The following is a 19,318-nucleotide window of genomic DNA, read 5'->3' on the forward strand; positions in this document are numbered from 1 at the left end:
CTGGCCCCCAAGCTAGGGCTACATGCGCCATTACTTCTGGCCTGGGGCCCACAGGCAGCGATGCCAATGGAGGCACACAGGCGGTTGCACCAGCGCCCGATCAGCACCAGGCCTGAGGCCTTCGGGCCTCCCCGTGCCCCACCCCACCCCCACCCACCCAGAGCAGCAGACGTCGTGGTGGGCAGAGTCCTCAGCCTGGGAGCTGCACAGCCCCGCGCTTCCTTCTATGGAAAATCTGCTCCTCCAGGCTGCCTGGCTGCTGTTACATAAACATCTCTGCTGCCTCCAGGCGCCTCCTCTCCTGGGGCGCTGACCCCAAGATGTTACCCCAGGCCTGCAGAAGTGAGGCCAGCTTCTGGGAGGACGCAGGCGAGGGAGGCTACCAGCAGCAGCTACAGGGGCGGGACAGGCCGCCTGCACTGGCTGTTTCCAGAGTGCTCAGCACTTGGCAAGAGGTGTGCTGGGGTCAGGTGTGAGATTTGTCCCGCTTCCTGTGCCTGCCTCTGCCACCATGCTCTGGGGTTTCTGCAGCCCTCCCCCCAGGCCCCTAGAGTCCTAGGTCCCTCTCAGCCTTTCAGTCTCCCCGCAGGGCAGGCTTAGCCCTCCCACTCCAGGAGGGGCCCTGGGACACGCGCCTTCTGCCACTGCACTCACCACCCTGTGTTGGGGTGGGGAGGGGGCGCTGTCTGTCCCTGGCACGAGGCCGTGAACTTTGCGCAGGGACTATGGCAGGCATTTTGGACTCCTGGCGCTTAACCAGGCTTGGCACAGGGTGCCCGTGCCTGGCATCGTGGTGGAGAAATAAATCAGCCGGAAGGAGCACGTGGGAGGGGCTGCGCCGGCGCCAGCGGCAGATCCGCCCGACCCGTTTGTGCTTTCTGGGGCCACCTTAGGCAGGCGGCGCCCGGGCAGGAGGAGGACGGTGACCGAGGGGCGTGTCGACGCGGGTCCCCCTTGGGGGAGCGGGGCACAATCGGTCCGCGAGGCACTGGTCCCGGCTGCTCCCTCGGGGCGCCCTGAGCTCCCTGCCCAGAGGCTGCGGCGCCCCCATCCCTCGCGGTCAAGTGCTCGGGCAATCACGGCCAGGGGTGCCTGGCGGCGATCGATCCTCTAGACGCCTAAAGCCGCGACCACGGGGCCCTCGGGAGGGAGGGAAGTCACTGGGCCAGGGGCGAAACCACGGCTAGGCCACTTCTCCCAGAGCCCTGCCCCGGGCCCGGGGTCCCCCAACGTGGCCTCAGCTGCTCCCTGCCCGGCCCAGCGCACGGTGCACGCGGCTGTCCGCTGCCTCGCCCTCCCCACTCCGCCCTGGGCTCCTCCGCTTATTCACATGCAAATTTCCGTCGCCAATTGTCGCCGAGCGCGGCAACGGCCAGAGCCGGATCCTTCCGCAGCCCCGGCTCAAACTTTTGGCCTCTGAAAACTTTCAAACGAGAAGTAGTCCCAGGCGCCCGCTCCCGACCCACGCCGCGCCGCCGGGTCCCTCCTCCCCGGAGAGGCTGGGCTCGGGACGCGCGGCTCAGCTCAGGGAGGCGCAAAGGCGGACGGGGCGCGCTGGAGGAGGTGGCCGCGGAGGGGGCGGGGGGACAGGCGGGGGCGGGGCCGGGCGGGGCGGGGCCGGCGGGGGCGGAGCGCACCTCGACTCTCGGCCTCACTAGTGCCTCGGCCGCGGGAGGGAGCGCAGGGGCGCGGGGCGCGGGGCACGGGGCGCGGGCGCGAGCGCAGCGAAGGAACGAGCCGGGCGCGGAGCTGGGCCCGGGAGCCCGCGAGAACACAGCGCCGCCAGCCAGCCGGGGAAGAGAGGGCGGGACCGTCCGCCGCCGCCCCGGGACCGTACGCCGCGCGTGTGCGTCCGAGCCCAGCCGGCCAGCACAGGAGGCCGCCGCCCGGGCGCAGAGGGCAGCCGGTGGGGAGGCATGCCGCCGCTCCTGGCGCCCCTGCTCTGCCTGGCGCTGCTGCCCGCGCTCGCCGTACGAGGTAGGCGCCCACCCACCCGCAAGCCCCCACTTTCCGCGCCCTTTGGAAACTTTGGCGGCGCCCGGCGCGCGCGCCCCGTGGCTGAGAGCGGGCGGCGGGGAGGTCAGCATGGAGAGGGAAGAGCGGGCGGCCCGGGGCGTGGGATTCTGGAGTCCTGGGCTCGGGGAGGACCGACCCTCCCCCTCGATCCCCCCGTGGAGGCGGACTCGCGCCGCCAGTGCCTGGAGCCGAGTTTGAAGGCCGGTGTGGGGTGCTGGGGCCCCGGAGGCCCTACTCCGGGCCCGCTCTTCACCCGCCGCGCGTGGGGCTTGCCGCCGGTCGACCGGGCGGGCGGGCTGCCTACTATTTTTCGATTTGAATAGAGTCGGTTTTGGTTTCCTGTTGCTTCTCCGGGCCATTTATCTTCTTTCTTCTTTGCCTCTGGCCCACGCCGGGGCGGATGTTGGGGCGCGGAGTGTGGGCTCTGCGGCGCCGCGTTCGCCTTCACTGACCCGCGCGGCCGGGCCGGGTCCCCGGGCTCCCGGTCGCCCCGCCCGCCGGTGCCCCCCAGCCCGGCTCTCAGTTTGGGGGAGGGGTTGCGTAAGAAGCCGCCGCGCCCGGGGGGACTGAACTTTCCTTTTGCTTTGCGGAGCTGAAGTTTGGAAAGCGTGGGGGCGGAGAACCGTGCGCGGGTGGGGGGCTCTTACATTTCTCCCAGCCGCACAGCGAGTGGTGTCTCTGGGGAATCGAGTGATTAAGCCACTCTTTCTCTGAGAGTTGGAGGCGAGAATTATCTGTCCTCTTCCAGAAAGTGCGGCTCTGTGTCGCACCCCCCTCCCCCGTTTCTCAGCCCCCGTGAGATGGGGAGGGAGGGGCTTGAGTAATTGATCCCTTCTCGAGATGGGGTCGAATTCCTTCCGAATGGGGGACCTTCATCCCCCTCCTGTGGGTGTATGGGGGCTGCCCTGGAGATGCGCGCCCGCGGAAGCAGGTATTGGGTGTCGGCGGAGGCGGGGCCGGGTCCCCAGGGTGCAGTCCCGGTGCCCCTGGAGGCGGCCCCGACTCCACAATGGGCCGCTCTGATTCCTAGGCGGAGGCCGGCGCTTTGTTGGCGGGCGGGGCAGCGGGCGAGCAGCTGTCGCATTTTCCCACGGGCGGGAGCTGAGTGTGGCCACCCCCCTCCCCCCGTCCAGCTCTGCCCCCTTGCAGAACGAGTTTGAACAGAGGCAATCTCGGCGGCTGGATGGGGGGCCCTGCCCTGCCAGACTCCTCCGTGAGCCTCCAGGGTTGGGGGCAACGCTTGGGAGAGTAGCCCACGTTGTCTCTGCTTTTCCCCCACTGCGTCCAGGCGGCACATCAGGCCACCCCACCCTGCTTCAAGCAGGACGTGTTCCCTGCTGCTCCCCTTACCCCCATTTCTGACTACAGAACTCTGGGCAGAATGTTGACACCACTTTGGTTTCATAGAGGGGCTTCCTGTGGACCTGTGCCCCAGCAACCCATGACACTGAGCAGAGTGCGTCCGGGGTCGGGGGCGGACGATGCCCCTTGGCTGGGTGCAGGTCCCACCCCCAGGGTAACAAGGGCCTTCGGTGGTGGTGGTGCGGGTGAGACTGACCTCTCTTCTCCTGCCCCTGCCTAGGCCCGCGATGCTCCCAGCCCGGTGAGACCTGCCTGAATGGCGGGAAGTGTGAAGCGGCCAATGGCACGGAGGCCTGCGTGTGAGTACCTCCCCTGTGGGACCTGTTGCTTTGTCGAGGGCAGAGCCCCTGCCTTCTGCAGCCGCGCAGGGGACAGAACACTGGGCCATTGTCTTCTGGAGATGGCCCAGAGTCTGGGCACGGTCACGTGCTGACTTTTATTGGACAAAGTCTGGCAATTACTTAATCACCAGCAATTATGCTGCGTGTGGAGCTGGTCTGGCTGCTGGGGGCTTGGGCACTCCTCCGTGGGCCACCTCAGGCTCCTGGGTTACTAAGTGGGAGTCCCAGTACCCCCAATTCTTCTTAAAGTCCTCAAGAAACAGTTGATCTGCCAGGGGGAGCTCTGGACCATTTACTGAGAGGCCCAGCCCCCACCACCCTGCCAACTTGGGGCGCCTCCTCTGGGCGGGCGATGCTTCCTGGGCACAGGTGATGCCTCTTCTCAGGGGGGTGATGCCTCCTAGGTGGGTAGTGATGCCTCTTGGGCTGGTAGTGGTGCCTCCTCTTGGTGGATGATGCCTCCTCTGGGCACAGGTGATGCCTCCTGGGTGGGTGATACCTCCTCTGGGTGCATGATGCCTCCTGGGCTGGCGGTGATGCCTCCTCTGGGCACAGGTGATGCCACCTCCTGGGCGGGTGATACCTCCTCTGGGTGCATGATGCCTCCTGGGCTGGCAGTGATGCCTCCTCTGGGCACAGGTGATGCCACCTCCTGGGCAGGTGATGCCTCCTCTGGGTGCGTGATGCCTCCTGGACTGGTGGTGATGCCTCCTCTGGGCACGGGTGATGCCACCTCCTGGGTGGGTGATGCCTCCTCTGGGCATGGGTGATGCCACCTTCTGGGTGGGTGATGCCTCCTCTGGGCACGGGTGATGCCACCTTCTGGGTGGGTGATGCCTCCTCTGGGCATGGGTGATGCCACCTCCTGGGTGGGTGATGCCTCCTCTGGGTGGTGATGCCTCCCCTGGGTAGGTGATGCCTCCTCTAGGCACAGGTGATACCTCCTTCTAGGCGGATGATGCCTGCTCTGGGCAGGTGGTGATGCCTCCTGAGCAGGTGATGCCTCCTCTGGGCAGATGATGCCTTCTCTAGGCACAGGTGATACCTCCTGGGCAGGTGATACTTCTTCTGGGTGGGTGATGCCTCTTCGAAGGAAATTGACTCTTCAAAATCGGACCCGCCTTTGGGCTGTCTGCCCCAGCTCCCTCCTCCCAGCCTCAGGCTGGGGCTGGGGAAGAGAAGGTGGAACTCATGTTTTGGCGCGGGGTGTGGGGTAATTATTGACTCTGGTTTCTGTCCTGGCATCTGCAAACTCTGACTTCAAAATCCCGTGGCCCTTCTGGTCTGCCAGCCTCAGATGTAAAATGGGCACAGAGGGGGCTGGGAAGGCGTGTGGAACCGCTCCCTCCTGCCTGCCTGTGAGTGCCCGTCAGCCGTGGGGAACTGTTCTGCTGTGGCCGATGCCCTTCAACTTGAGTCCATCCCTGATGAGAATAATGAGGAGGTGTTTGATGGCTGGAAAAAGAGTTCCCTCCGCCCCCCAGGAGCTACAGATGAAGAAATGGCTCCCCAGCCAGTCTGTGCGCCCTCATTCCAACTGCAGAAGGTCCTATTCCCTTGACAACCCCAGCCGGGCTCCTGCCTGTGCTGACTGCCCAGCCTGTGGGCAGCAGCCCTCCTCCCTCCCCGGCCCCCACCCTCCCCAAACTGAAGCCAATTAAGCAGGTCTGTGAGCAGTTTAATGGACAAAGCCAATTGTGTCTTTGTCAGACACTAATGAATGCGCACTACTTTTTTTTTTTTTTTGCTTTTTGGGGCCCCCTTCTCCCGCTGCAGAAGCCGCACGGACGCTTGATGCCCTAAATCTTGTTTCCTTTCATTCAGAGACCGACAGCTGGGATCCAGGGGAAGTGCAGCAGCTATTGTTGGGGGAGGCGGATTAATGCCGTGTGATTAATTATGCGTGGCTTCCCAGAATGTATAACCCCCTTCCCCGCCACCGCGCTCCCGGCTCCGACTTTGCCTCTCACCCATTCGGGGCTCTGGGAGAAGCTTCTTGCTCCTGCAGAGGACTTTGGGAGGGTGGGAGGAATGCCGCGCTGGGAAAATTGGGGGCCTGTTGCTTCTTCTCAGTGGCACCAGGGAGTAGGCACAGCCTGGCCCACAGGGGTCCGGGACTGAGGTCTCCCTGGGCCAGAGAGCTGTGCTTTTGGGGTACAGATTGCTGCAGCTCCCTGGTGTCTGGGTTAAAACCCTGCCACAGGGCCGCAAAACACTGGTGTCATGGGCCCACTTTCCCATTCCCCAAACCTGGGATCCTGGTGAGCTGTTTTCCAGCCCAAGGCAGGCCGCTGACCATGGCTTTGGTGCCTGGCCTTGTCCCCTTCGCTGGGGCATGGTGCCCCCTCCTTCTTGGCGGGAAGCCTGCTTCAGTTTGGCCTGACAGGCAGCCGAGCTCAGCCCACAGAGACCCCATTGTGCACACCCCACAAGTCCAACGAGAAGATGGGACGGAAGCACGTCCTCAGGCTCCCGCTTCTGGGCTGCAGGGTTGGAGGCCAGGGCCACAGCTGGGCCCGGCTTGTGGAGGCACAGGTCAGGGCTCACACAGCAGTTTGGGGGGCATTGCAGCCACTTCAGAGAAGGCCCCAGGCTCCCTCCGTGGGCTTGAGCCCCACCCAACATAGACCCCTCAGGCGCCTCTGCCTTCCCGTTCCTGCCTGTCCTTCTCAGAAGGCCCAGGAGGTCTGTCCATGCGTTGGCCAGGGCACCTGCAGGAGGCCTGGCTCTCCCAGCAAGGGGAGAAACCCACACTGTTTCTCAAAAGAGTCTGGGGTGCAGGCTCTTGGAGCCCCGCCAGCCTGCGTAGGAATCCTGGCCCCGTGGTATCCAGCTGTGACCCCGGAAAGAGCTTTGACTTTTGGTGCCATTTGCTGCCTCTGCTGTAGAAGGGGCATGGTCATGATGGGCCTCACAGTGCCTGGCACACTAGTACTGGGTGAATCATTTCTTTCCATCCCAAAGAGAAGGAACCTTCACCGGAAGCTGCCAATCAGGTGGTTGCAGAGCTCGGGATTGGAAAAAGTGGTTTTGTTGGTGCAAAATGCCTTCCCAGGAGGTCAAAGTGTCACCGTGGCCTGGTCAGCCAGTGGCCAGGTAGAAAGCACCTGGCAGCACCTGCTGGTGGGCGGAGGATGGTTGGTCTCTGGGCAGCTGCTGTGTGCGGTGTGGCCGTGGTGGCCGTGGTCGGAGATGGTGGCCTTCTGAGCGGGCCCGGGGGTCACTGTGACCCTTGGCTCTTCCCCAGCCCCCTCATCGGCTCTGTCAGTGTGAGCAGGGGGTACTAAAGAGGGCTCCCCCTTTTTTCTCTTTGTTTTGAGGAGAGCCGGGAAGAGCTGCAGGGACCCTATCCGTCTGGGTGAGACTGCGTCCTTGGTCTGAAACGCTCTCCCGGGACTGCCTGGGTCTGGGCTGGGCATTCAGGCAGGGGACAGCTAAGATGTTGCCTGCTGATGGCAGAGTCAAAATGGCACGGGACGTCTTCCAGGAGCTGGGAGAAATGGGGGTAGGCTGTCACACCCGGCACCTGCAGGAGGATGCCCAGCCCCCTGCTGGGTGGTGGGCTTTAGCTTTGGACAACCTTGTGTCTGAGGCCTGGCCTGGCCACCTGCTAGCTCCGTGACCTTGGGTCATCAGGTCATGCAAGCCTCAGTTTCTCCAGCATGTCAGCCGGGCTGATACACACTGGATCTCTTGGTGGCGTGAGTATTGCATGAGAAGCTTGTGGAGAGGGCACCTGATCCGCGCTCCTTTCCTCCCTGCCTTCTCCCGGTCGGCTGACAGTACTGGTTTCCAGAGCCTCCTTCCTGAATGTTTAATTGATTGATGAGTGAATTCAGAGAATCCTAAAGGTGCTGCCTGGTGGGCCGGGCCTGGCACTGCCTGGGGAGGGACTTGCCAGCTCCGGGGAAGTCCATCTCCCAGGATGGCTCCAGTTCACAGACACGTTTGAGCACCTGCTGTGCGCTGTGTTCTGCTCCAGGCCAGGCCCCCGGTGGGGACAGGGCATACATGGCCCCTGCTCCTGTGGAGTTCACTTCCTGGCAAGGGGTGAGAGAGGCACCTGGCTCACGTGTGGGACATGGTGGGGATGTACCGGCCCGGCGGTGGCCTGGCGTAGCTCCCGGCAGCCCCGTAAAGCTGTCTGGATCAGGCACCGATAAGTGAGAAGAAGAGACCCAGAGAAGTCACCATCGGCCCCAGGGTCACACAGTGGTGGCAGAGTTCCTACTAGCCCTGCCCCTCTCCTTCTCCCAAGCAAATGTCCCTAACCACAGCCCCAGCCTGCCTGAGCTGACCCGTCACTTCCTAACTGCAAGCGGGCTGGGGGCGTGGCTTCCCCTTAAAAGAGGAGGAAGGAGGCTCAGGCGGGAAGTGACGGCCCTGCAGCCGGCCAGGGAGGCTGGGGAGGGATGGGGTAGCTCCTGTCACCCGGTCTGGCTGTTTCCATTGAGTCACCTGCCTCGTCTTGGGCGCGGCCAGGGGAGGAACAGGTTGACTCTCCTCATGCTGAGCTGAGCGGAAAGGTCTGTGACAGGACCTCCTGTTGATGCAGAACCTGGTCTTCAAGGGCGCCAGGGTTAGAAAAACATGTTTAAAAACATGCAGCGTCCAAGGTGGGCAGATCACCTGAGGTCAGGAGTTCAAGACCAGCCTGGCCAACGTGGCGAAACCCCCATCTCTACTAAAAATACAAAAATTACCCAGGCACAGTGGCGTGTGCCTGTAATCCCAGCTACTTGGGAAGCTGAGGCAGGAAGATCCTTTGAACCCAGGAGACGGAGGCTGCAGTGAGCCGAGATCGTGCCGCTGCACTCCAGCCTGGGCGACAAGTGAGGCTCTGTCTCAAAAAAACAAAAAACAACAAAAAAAACCCCACACAGTGTCAAATAGAAAGTCTCACCTACTCAGACTGGGGAGACGTCAGGAACAGGAAGGCCTGGGGCGGAGACTGGGGTGGGAGCCTGGAGTGCTCTGAAGGAAGCTGGCTCCTTGGGACAGGCCCCGCCTCTGAACAGCAGCCAACATGTTTTCCATTGAAAAGAATAATAATAGAAAAAGAGAGGGAGAAAGAAAACAGCAACCCTGGCAGGAAGAGGGTAGGGCAGGGCAGACAGTGCACCAGGGGAAGTGCTTCCACAGGGCAGAGCCAGGTGCAGGGACCCCCAGATGCGGGCAGCAAACCGGAGACCCCACGGGAGCCGGGACTGGCCTCGTTCCTCATTCCCTGCACCTGTGATGGGCAGCAGTGGCCACCGGTGCCCACTGGGCAGTTCCAGGCCGGGCCGAGGGACTGCACCCTTTTGCTGTGGGGAGGGGACCTTTCCTGTTTCATGTCTCGTCTATAAATAGTGAAAGGATGTGGCTTTGCAGAATCGATTGGGCGTCTAGCTTGCCTTCCTCGATAATGCAGTGATGACAGCTTCACGCTCAGGACGCCGCTGTTACCCAGTCTCATAAAAGCCCTGGCAGATGGCCTCCCACCCTCCAGGTGTGCCAGTGCCGTTTCATCCCCAGCGCACAGGTGGGAAAGCTGCGGCTGCGAGGGCGTGGGGATCTGAGGCAGGCTGGCGTCAGCTTTCACCTTCATGTGCAGGCGTATCCAGAACTTTCCGGATCTTTCCCGGGGCTGAGGAGGAAATACCAGCAGCTTTAACGAGCGACTGGCTTTGGGGCATCACACCTGTGGGCCGGGATGCGTTTGACGGCCTCGAGTTTCCCAGGCAGCGCTGGCGCTTTCTCCCGTGGGGCCCGGAGGTCCGAGGGGATGTGAAGCAGGGCTGGCTCTGATTTGCTGTGCTCCCCACACTGTCTCCTCCCTGGGCCTCAGTTTCCCCATCTGTATGTGATTCCCCTTCCAACTACAGCCAGCAGGACCCTGAGTCGGGCTGAAGGCGTGGTGGTGGCTGTGGGCCCTGCGGCGAGACCTGCGCTGGGCTCGGTGGTCTCCCCGGCTGGGGAAAGGGCAGTGGCTGCAGGGGTAGGAGGGCAGAGGGAAGCCCTTTTCCAAAGTTGCCTGGTTGGATTCTCCTTGTCACCCTGCCCCACCCCACCCTGCTCCCTGGGAGCAAAGGGAGCTAAGGACTGATTTGAGGGATGGGTATGTATATGGGGGGATTCTGGGTGATGACTTACTCATATTACAAAATTTGCTTTTTTTTGTTTGTTTTTTGAGACGGAGTCTTGCTTTGTCACCCAGACTGGAGTGCAGTGACTCAATCTTGGCTCACTGTAACCTCTGCCTCCCGGATTCACGCGATGCTCCTGAGGAGCTGGAACTACAGGCACACACCACCACTCCCAGCTAATTTTTGTGTTTTTAGTAGGGACTGGGTTTCACTATATTGGTCAGGCTAGTTTCAAACTCCTGACCTCAGGTGATCCGCCTTCCTCGGCCTCTCAAAGTGCTGGGATTACAAGCGTGAGCCACCGCGTACGGCCACTTTTTTTGTTTTTTGAGATGGGGTCTCACTCTGTCACACAGGCTGGAGTGAAGTGGTGGGATCATGGCTGACTGCAGCCTCAAACTCCTGGGCTCGAGTGATCCTCCCGCCTCTGCCTCCAGAGTAGCTGGGACCACAGGTGCGCACCACCATGCCTAGCTAATTTTTAAATTTTTTGCAGAGGTGGGGTCTTGCTATGTTGCCCAGGCTGAAAAATGTACTTTTGAACTAAAGTGTGCTGTTCATTGGCATCTAGTACATTCACAAGTTCATTCAACCACTGTCTAGTTCCAGGACTTTCTCACTGCACAAAACAGAAACTGTACCCAAATACCATCACTCTTCCCTGACTGCCCCAGCCCCTGGCAACCACTAACCCACTTTCTGTCTCTGAATTCGCCTCTTCTGGACGTTGTCTGTGAATGGAATTGTGCCATAGGTGGTCTTTGGCCCCTGGCTTCTTTCACTGAGCGTGATGTGTTTAAGGTTCATCCATGTCACCCATGGACTGGAACTGCATTCTTCTGAGGACTAGATTTTAGCCGCCAAAAGCATCAGGGACTGGCCAGAGGTGGCCACCAGCATCGCAGCTGCAGACAGTCCAGAGGAGGCAGGTGTTGGGAGGGCGTCCGGGGTGGCTTCCTGGAAGAGATGGAGCTCACTCGGCCAGAGCAGCCGCCCAACAGCCACAAAGCCCCCTAGAGGGAGTCCTGGCATATTCCCGGGTGAATCTGTAGGATGGCCTGGTGTGCCCGCGGCCCCTGCCCCGCTCAGGACTCCGAGACAGGCTCACAACCTGTCCCTGGGCCTCACTCACGCCAGCCGCCAAGCTGTTCAGCATCCCTCAGCTCCCAGGAGGTACGCAGTGGGGCCGCGGTCACTGAGTGCCCACACGCCTGGTGCTGTGAGAATGCAGGGTAGAGGGTCTTTATTGAGCATCTACTACATGCTGGACCCTGGGATGTGGGTGGACACAGCAGATGCAGGCCCCCCTGGGCAGGGGAGGAGCATGCCGCTTAAGAACCAGGCCGCAGGACGGACGGGCTTGGCCACAAGCTGGGGGTGGACACTGCAGCCTTCATGGCCTCCTGCGGGCATAGTCAGTGCTGTGGGACCCCACCTGGGTGCACCTGCCGTGGCCTGCAAGTGAGGCCCACCGTGGAGCAGCTTCCACGCTGGCTGGGACAGGGTCAGCAGCAGGGAGCTCCAGACCAAAGGAGCGGCAGGGGCTGGGGCAGCGGCGGGCAGTGAGGCTTTGGACACATCCAGGGGGCAGGCGGGCATCTCAGCCCCCACCCGCCCGGTCTGCCTGCTCCGGGGCCTTCCCTTCCCCGGACAGGGCTCTGTGTGATTGGCTTCAGGCTGCTTCTCCCCCTGGACCCTCAGGGTCAGCTTAGAGTGACTGGCTATACCCTGGCCCAGACCCAGGCCCGTGTGACACGGGAGAGAGCTGGGAGCCTGGCCCCTCATTCTGAGACACAGATGGTGTCCTCTCCGAGTTGCCCTTGGGACAGGGAAGCGCCATGTCCCCTGCAGGGCACCAGGCCAGCCAGTGGCCCTTGACAGCATGGCCGCATCTGCAGGCAGCTGGGGGACTTCTCCCTGTTAGGCGGATGCGTGTGTGTTAGCATCGTGGTGCCTGGTTGCCCCAGGGGTGATGCAGGGTGGTTATAGGCGGTCCCAGTGTTTTGGGGTTGCTTTCAGTATATCTCCAAGACCTGTGGAATTCTGGGAGGAGAAACTCCCCAGCAGTGTCCTCAGTGCACCCCCCTACCCTGCACCCGTTGCTCCTGGGAGGGATCCTGAGTGCTCCCCTCACCAGGTACCCATTGCCCCTGGGAGGGATCCTGAGTGCTCCCCTCACCCTGCACCCATTGCCCCTGGGAGGGATCCTGAGTGCTCCCCCCACCCTGCACCTGTTGCCCCTGGGAGGAATCCTGAGTGCTCCCCCACCCTGCACCTATTGCCCCTGGGAAGGATCCTGAGTGCTCCCCCCCAACCACTGCACCCATTGCCCCTGGGAGGGATCCTGAGTGCTCCCCCACCCTGCACCTATTGCCCCTGGGAAGGATCCTGAGTGCTCCCCCCCAACCACTGCACCCATTGCCCCTGGGAGGGATCCTGAGTGCTCCCCCACCCTGCATCTGTTGCCTCTGGGAAGGATCGTGAGTGCTCCCCCCCCACCCTGCACCCATTGCCCCTGGGAGGGATCCTGAGTGCTCCCCCCTCCACCCACCCTCCACCCATTGCCCCTGGGAGGGATCCTGAGTTCTCCCCCCGACCCTGCACCCATTGCCCCTGGGAGGGAGACTTCTGTAGAGGCCTCACCTCTGAACCCCCCACTCACAGGCTCAGGGGCCCAGGGTCAGGGGCGTCCTGCCATCTACACTCCAGATTGAGCCCGTGTAGTTAAACAGGGCCCTCTCCGCACGCCCTCCCTAATGCAAAGCAGTCCTCAAGGGGCCTTGTGAACCCCAGGTAGCCCCTCCCACCTGGCTGCACCCCCTAGGCGGGAGATCCCATCTTCCGAGTCCCCAGCCCCTCAGCCTCAGCTGCGGCCCAGACACCAGGGCTCTCTGGGGCGGGGGTGGGGCAGCGGTTCCCTGAGGTCTGGCCTGTGGGGCTGCCCTGCTGTGGTTCCTGCAATTTCCTGGAAGGAGGTCTGGGGCCTGGTGTCCAGTGGGGCCTGTGGGGAGGGACTGGGGGGCTCTGTGGGGAGGGGACTGGGGTGCTCTGTGGGGAGGGACTGGGGGCTCTGTGGGAAGGGGACTGGGGGGCTCTGTGGGGAGGGACTGGGGGCTCTGTGGGGAGGGACTGGGGGCTCTGTGGGGAGGGGACTGGGGGCTCTGTGGGAAGGGACTGGGGGGCTCTGTGGGGAGGGGACTGGGGGGCTCTGATGTGCTGGGCGTGCACAGGGGAGGCTTTGCCTCTGACACCCACACTTGCAGTTCCCAGGCACACACAGCGGCCCCATCGGGCTCCTCGCAATCACAGTCTGTGAGTGGCCAGTACCAAGGACGTCTCCAGATCAGGCCAGGCCCAGTTGCTGCCTGGACCCTCCCCCCACAGCGCCTACCGCCACAGTGGGGACCAATGGCCACAGAACACTCACCTGGCCTCACCTGCACGGGGCTGTTCAGACCGGTGGGCACCAGGTGGGCACTGTTCTCACCCAGTGGGAGGCCTGCCAGCTCCTAGGTTGCTTGTTGAGATTTTCCCCCAAGAAATAGTTGTATTGTTCCTTCTGCTCCGCCTGGCACTGAGGTTAGCGACACGCCCTGATCTTGCTCTAATCGGCAGATGAGAGTTTGTCATCAGATGTCGACCCTGTCTACGCTGTCCCCTGGCCTGGGTGTCCGTTGTGCGTCTCTGAAGGGCTTGAATTGGTTGTTTAAAGCTGGGTAAATGCCCCCTTGACATTCTGTTGACACTGTCAATTTGCAGAACAAACTCTTCCACAGGTAGCACAGGAGGCCAGCCTCGCCCCAGCCTGAGCCAAGGCCCGGGGAGGCAGGTCCTGTGTTGAGTCGGCCTTTTTGTGAGTGCAGCGGCCCTGCAGGATGCTCTGGGTTTGAGAAGTGGACTCCCCCGTCCCCTGCCACATCCCAAAAGCCCTCAGACGTGGAGGGCAGGACGAAGCCGACGGTCACCCTTGTGCCGAGATGACAACTGGGCACAGAGGCGGTGGCGCCCAGCCTCCTGCCCTCTTCCCCGTACTGGGGTTACCCAGCGTGACTTGGCCTGAGCCACAGGCTCCCGCCCAGTGAGCCATGGCGGGGAGACCTGGCTTTATTAGAGACGTGTTCGTGCCTCATCAAGTCCAAAGGAGGAAACTGGTGCGTCCCTCACTTTCCCTGAAACAGGTTCCCCCACAGCCCAGGCGGTCAGGTTAAGGTGCATTTGCAGACAGATGCCTTAGTAGGAGGCTGGAGCTTTTGGCCCAGAATTTTCCCTGCTGTAGGCCCATGGTCACCGAGCCTGCCCAGGGGCCGAGGCCCTGAGGAGGTGCTGTTGCCCCACCCAAGCGTCAGACGAGTGTCCTGCCCTCGACCCTGTGGCAGGCAGCAGCTCACGCCCCGACGCTGGCCTGCCTGTGGCAGGGCAGGGGCCGGGCTTGCCGGGCCGTTGAGTGGGCACAGAGACTATCTGGGAAGGAGGTGGGCGGTGAGAGCTGACTCCCCGCAGCCAGGGGACAGATGAGCCCCGTGCCGCACAGCAGGGCCGCGTGGCGGGGCCCCACAAGTTCCGCCCGGTTTCAGCTGTTGACGAGCGGAAACACACAGTTACTGGAAATGAGAGGTTTAGGGGAGCAGCCAGGGGTTGAACATGTGTGGTTTCCCTGACGGCTTTTCAGTAAGAGATGCTTGAGCTCAGGCTGGGAGCTGGCTGGTGCGCGGAGGGGGCTGGGCCAGAGTCTGCCCCTTGGGCCTCCACTCTGCATCCTTACAGAGGGACCTGGCTTGGTCCCAGCTCCCGGGGTGCGGCCCCTGGTGGTGGCCCCTCCTACTTCCCCTTCAGTGGTCAGAAGGAGGCTGGCCTCATTCCTGTCTGATGGAGAGCCAGGTGGGGAGGCCAGGAGGGGCTGAGTGTCCAGGGTCCTTGTGGTGGCAGGGCTCAGGCTGTGGCGAGGTCCTGGCCTGGCAGCCTCCGGGGTCTGGCCCAGCACAGAGCTCTGCAGCTCTCTGGTGGACGGGCCTGGCTGGGCTGCCGGCAGCCCTGGGGCCAGGTGGGCACTGGGAATGGAGGTGGAGGCAGGTGGGTGGCTGCCGGTAACTGGAAGCCCTGGCTCCAGCCTGCAGGGCTTGCAGTCCAGGCCGGCCACCCCACCAGACCTTCCCCCTTCCAGGCGTGGGGTGGCGCTGGGTCAACAACACAGGCCACGGGCTTCTTTCCCCCACGTGGGCTGTGCGACCCCGGGCCGCCGCCACCTCTCTGAGCTCCCTCCTTAGGAGATGGGAAGCGGCCGGGACCATGAAGTGTCCCCCGGGGCTCCTGACAGCTCCGGCTGCTCCTTGCGGCCGGGCGACTGCCTCGAATTGTTAAGCCTTCTTTTGAGTTGGCTGCAGAGTCATGGCGGCTGTGGGAGGTGTAGCTGGGTCTCAGGCGGCACGCCCAGTTCCCCCGGGGATGTGTCATCTATGTCATCCACCCTGGAGCCCCTTCCTGGTGCTGTGGGGGCCCCTCCAGGAAGGTCTCTCCCAGAGGCCAGCCCCAGCCACAGGCTCTGGGGAGACCATGTGGGATTTGCATGAGGTTGTGCGCTATTTGATCCAGGTCATATGTGGGATTTGGGCGAGGTCCTTCGGTATTGGGCAAGGCCACGAGGCACTGGGCGAGGCCGGGCATTATTCAGTGCCTTGGAGGGGCAGAAGTTTTAGGACCTGCCAGGTCCAGCCCAAGAATCCCCAACTTTCCCCACAGGGAAAGGTACCCCAGACAGTCCCCAGCCTGTGCCAGCTGTCCTGGGACACCCTGGTGTCCCCCAGGGTGTGGCACTGCAAACCCCTCCCCCGGGCGCCCCTCCTCATGGGCCCCTCCCAGGGCTGCGGGCACCTGCCTGGATCCCACTTCCCAAGTGTGCGGTGTCCCAGGCGCCCGGTGACCACGCTGGGCCTGGGCAGAGTGAGGCTCTGAGGGGGTGCCAGGGGCACAGTGGGCCTGCGTGTGAGCCGGGCTGGGTGCTGGGACTGGGCCGGCAGGCGAGGGATGTTCCGAGAGGAGCATTCCTGGGCTCGGAGGCCCCTCTGTGCCTCGTGTGGTCAGAGAGCAGGGAGCCGGTGGGTGTGATGGGGATGAGGTGACCTCTGGGGCCACCCCACCACTGAAGCCACCGTCCATCTGCGGCCGAGTCGGGAGGCAGCACAGAGGTGTCCTGGCAGTTTCCCGGGACGGGCGGGAGGAGGCGCAGGAGGGCGGCGTCTGACCCCGGGAGGCCAGGAGTGCTCCTCCGGCAGCGTGGGCTTCGGCTTTGTCCCTCGTCACCAGTGCCGATGCCCCGCGGGTGCTGTGGGTGAAGGGGCATCGGTGCCCTCCTGCTGGGCGGGAGGAAGGAAGGGGAGCGGGAGGCTGGGTCTCTCTCGCCCAGGGCCCTGCCCCCAGCACCCCAGGGTTTTGTGTTTCGGTGGAGCTGTAAGAATGCTTTGTCTGCCCCAGGCTTCCCGGTCCTGGGAGATCAGGTGGTCAGGCGAAACATCCAGACAGTCTGGGTGGGGCCGGGGGTTCGGGGGACACGCGTCTTCCTCCTCTTTCCCAGAGAGCTTCTGCCGCTCCTGTGCCACGATGGGGAGCTGCCCTGCCCTGCCCTGCCCCGCTCTGCTCCCCATCAGCGGGAGTGGTTCTGAGCTGCCTTCAGACCCGGGTGGTGTGCTGGGCATACCTGCCCCGTTTTCTCACCTGTGAAATGGGCCCATTACACGCCCCCAGGGCAGTTGTGGGGGTCCCATGAGACAGAGCTTGGAAAGCCCGAGTGTAGGTCAGGCCTGGAGGGGCGTGGGCTCAGTTTCTTCATTGCTGGGCTGGTGTGTGCCAGACAGATGTCTCGGGATCCCTCCCCTCCCTGCAGCGTTCTTAACAAGGACGCTGGACGTGGAGCCAGCACCTCCGGGTGACTTCCCTGCTGGCTGTGGGGCTTACTCCAGAGGAGAACAGGAGCCCCTCTGGGCAGTCCCTTCCTGCCACCCCCAGCTACAGGATCTGTTCGGGAGCGGTGGTGGGAAGTTGCCAGAAACATGTCTGGCGCTGGCCCGGAGCGCAGCCTGTGATGCCCGACTTCATTCATGGAGTGTGGTTTGAGCCCTCCAACAGCGCTGCTGTGGGCCTGTCCATTGCCTTCCCTGCCTGTGAGCCATCATGGGGTGCAGGGCTGGGCTGGGTCTTCTTGGGAGCAGAGGCCTGGCGTGTCATGACCATCTTGGCCTCTCCAGCTCAAGAGGTTTGTCCACATGGGTCCCTAGGGGCCGTTGGGGTGACCCAGGGCAGGAGGCACATGCCTGCTTTTGGGGGGTCCGCATGGGAAATTCCCTCAGTGGAGCAACGGGTGGGGCTGCAGCAGGCATTTTTCACACTCCAAACAGCCTTCGGGGCACTTTGGTGACACCTGGCTCCTGGTGTCTCAGAGCCTGCTGGGCTGTGCCTTGGCATTTGGGGGAGGGGCTGGCCACATGTCCCCCAGAGTGGCCACCCCAGCACCACCATCTCCACAGGCCTTCTGTCCGTCAGATGCGGGCAGGCGTTCCCACGTCGGGTGAGGGCATTGTTTTCCCGGCTGCGGGAAAGGTGGCTTCCCGGGAGGACAGGTTCTGTCCCCGTCCCGCCTCCCACACAAAGGGTTTCCCCGGAGCCAGAGGAGGAAACCTGGCCTTCCTGCACTTCCTCCTTCAGCACATTTTAAACCATCCGAGGATGCAACTGGGGGAAAAGATTTGCAGACAAAAGAGCCGGGGGTGCCGGCAACAGCTGTTTGGGCCGGAAAGCCTGGCCCTGGCTCAGGCCCCGGCTGGGTCCCTGCGCAATGGCGGGCTGGCCGCGACCCCCGCCCCACCCAACTCCGCCCCCTGCTGCCCGCTGTCTCAGGAGCGGCGGCTGTTTGGGGCTGGCTCCTTTTCTGGGCCCCCGCCTCCCTGAAGCCCCCACTGCCCCTTTCCTCCTTCCTGGGGCCCTGGGAGCCAGGGCAGGGCCCCTGTGCAGCTTTCAGGAGCTCCAGCCCAACGGCTGCAGGGGCTGGGGAAGACCACAGCTCAGGTGGGACCGCAGGTGGTGGCTGGAGGCAGGCATCCCACATTGCAGCCCCCAAACTCGTGGTTTTGTGCCCCAATGGTGAGCAGGCCTGGCGATGCTGGGCTGCCATGGGCCCCCTTGGCCCCCTCGGTGCCTGCATCCCTCTCTCCTGTCCAAGGTAGGGAAGGAAGCCGGGAGCAGAAAGGCAAGAAAGACCCAGCGGCTGCAGGGCATCTTTCAAGGCCTCCCAGCCACCACGGAGGCTCCAGCCAGCTGTTTGAACAGGGGTTTGGACACAGGGTCCTGGCAGGTTTGAGGAGCCCGGGGCCTCCCTTGCTGTAGCCCTTTGTTCTGGGGGATTTGGGGAGGCTAGGGAAGGGGCTGTGAGCAGCGAGTTTCCAACATCTTCCCAAGGCTCCTCCGTCCTGCAGGGCTGGGCTGCTTGGCCATTCCAGTGGGAGAGGACCCCAGGTGGGACCCCGAGCCCCCTGCCCAGCTCATTTCTTAGCAGCCAGTGCCTCCTGGAAGGTGGGTGGTGCCCACTGGGATTGGGGGAACTTGGACTAGCCTCTGCCCAAGGGAGGGGCTGAGGTCCCAGGACTCCTCCTGCCCCCAGAAGCCTTGGTCCAGGCTAGAGCTGGGCTCGTTGGCCTCATGGAAGCCTGCCTCGGGAAGCATCCCCACCCGGGTCTGGCCTTGTGTCCCCGTCTCCAGTAGGGAGTCACAGTGTCCCTCCGGCCAGTCCACTTATGGCCCCATTGGCTTGGGCAGGCCGATGGGTGGGCCTGTCTGTGTGGCCCAGGTCACCTGGTGGGGCCCACTGTCAGTGGCGTAGGTAGAAGGTGGGCAGCCTTGCTGGGTCTTAGCAGAGCACGGCAGGATCTGGGTCTGGGGAGGGCGTGCGGGTGCCCCTGCCATCACAGGAGCAGGCACAGTGGGCGTCCTAGACTCCCCTCTGGGCAGAAAGCCCCTTGAGGCTGGGGGCAGGTCCCGCTGGTGAGGGAGGGGTCCCAGGGGCAGCGGCACCCTCAGGCTGGCGCCTAGCAATTGGCTCCTGCAGGACGTGGCCACGGGCTCCCTGGGAGCAGCAGCTGTTGGGGGTGTCTGGGGAGGAGAAGACCCCCCTTTATTGCCCTGTGAGAGACCACACTGCTGCCAGGGGACCCTTGGGCTTCTGTGGCGGGACAGTGGGCTGGGATTGGCAGTGAGGCCCAAGGAGGGCAGGTGGGGCTGGACCTGTGGCGCTGCTGGGGAACAGGTGGGGTGTGTTAAGATGCTGATTTCAGCCAGGCAGCTCCTCCCCTTCCCTTCCCAGGAAGCCGGGGTGTGCAGGGCCGTTCCTTCCGCTCTGGGAAGTGCAGCTCCTGTGCACCGGAGAGGTCCCCGCGCTATCCCTGCCCGTCTCCCCCCACTGTCCCTGCCAGTCCCCCCACTGTCCCT

General features: G+C 63.3%; 1 protein-coding gene across 2 annotated transcripts in view; it reads left to right on the forward strand.

Annotated features, from left to right (window-relative positions):
- The first annotated feature begins 1,653 nt into the window (after positions 1-1,653).
- NOTCH1 (notch receptor 1) overlaps positions 1,654-19,318 on the forward strand; it is a 52,009-nt gene continuing 34,344 nt past the window's right edge. Inside the window, exons 1-2 of one of the 2 annotated variants that reach the window (XM_055270349.2) lie at positions 1,654-1,977; positions 3,599-3,677. In XM_055270349.2, coding sequence (XP_055126324.1) covers positions 1,917-1,977; positions 3,599-3,677 — 140 coding nt within the window. In that variant the 5' untranslated portion in view covers positions 1,654-1,916. The remainder of the gene's footprint in view (positions 1,978-3,598; positions 3,678-19,318) is intronic. The other variant, XM_063636733.1, reaches the window with a different exon arrangement.

This window comes from Symphalangus syndactylus, chromosome 3 (genome assembly GCF_028878055.3).
Source record: "Symphalangus syndactylus isolate Jambi chromosome 3, NHGRI_mSymSyn1-v2.1_pri, whole genome shotgun sequence".
In the NCBI taxonomy this organism is placed as follows: Eukaryota; Metazoa; Chordata; class Mammalia; order Primates; family Hylobatidae; genus Symphalangus; species Symphalangus syndactylus.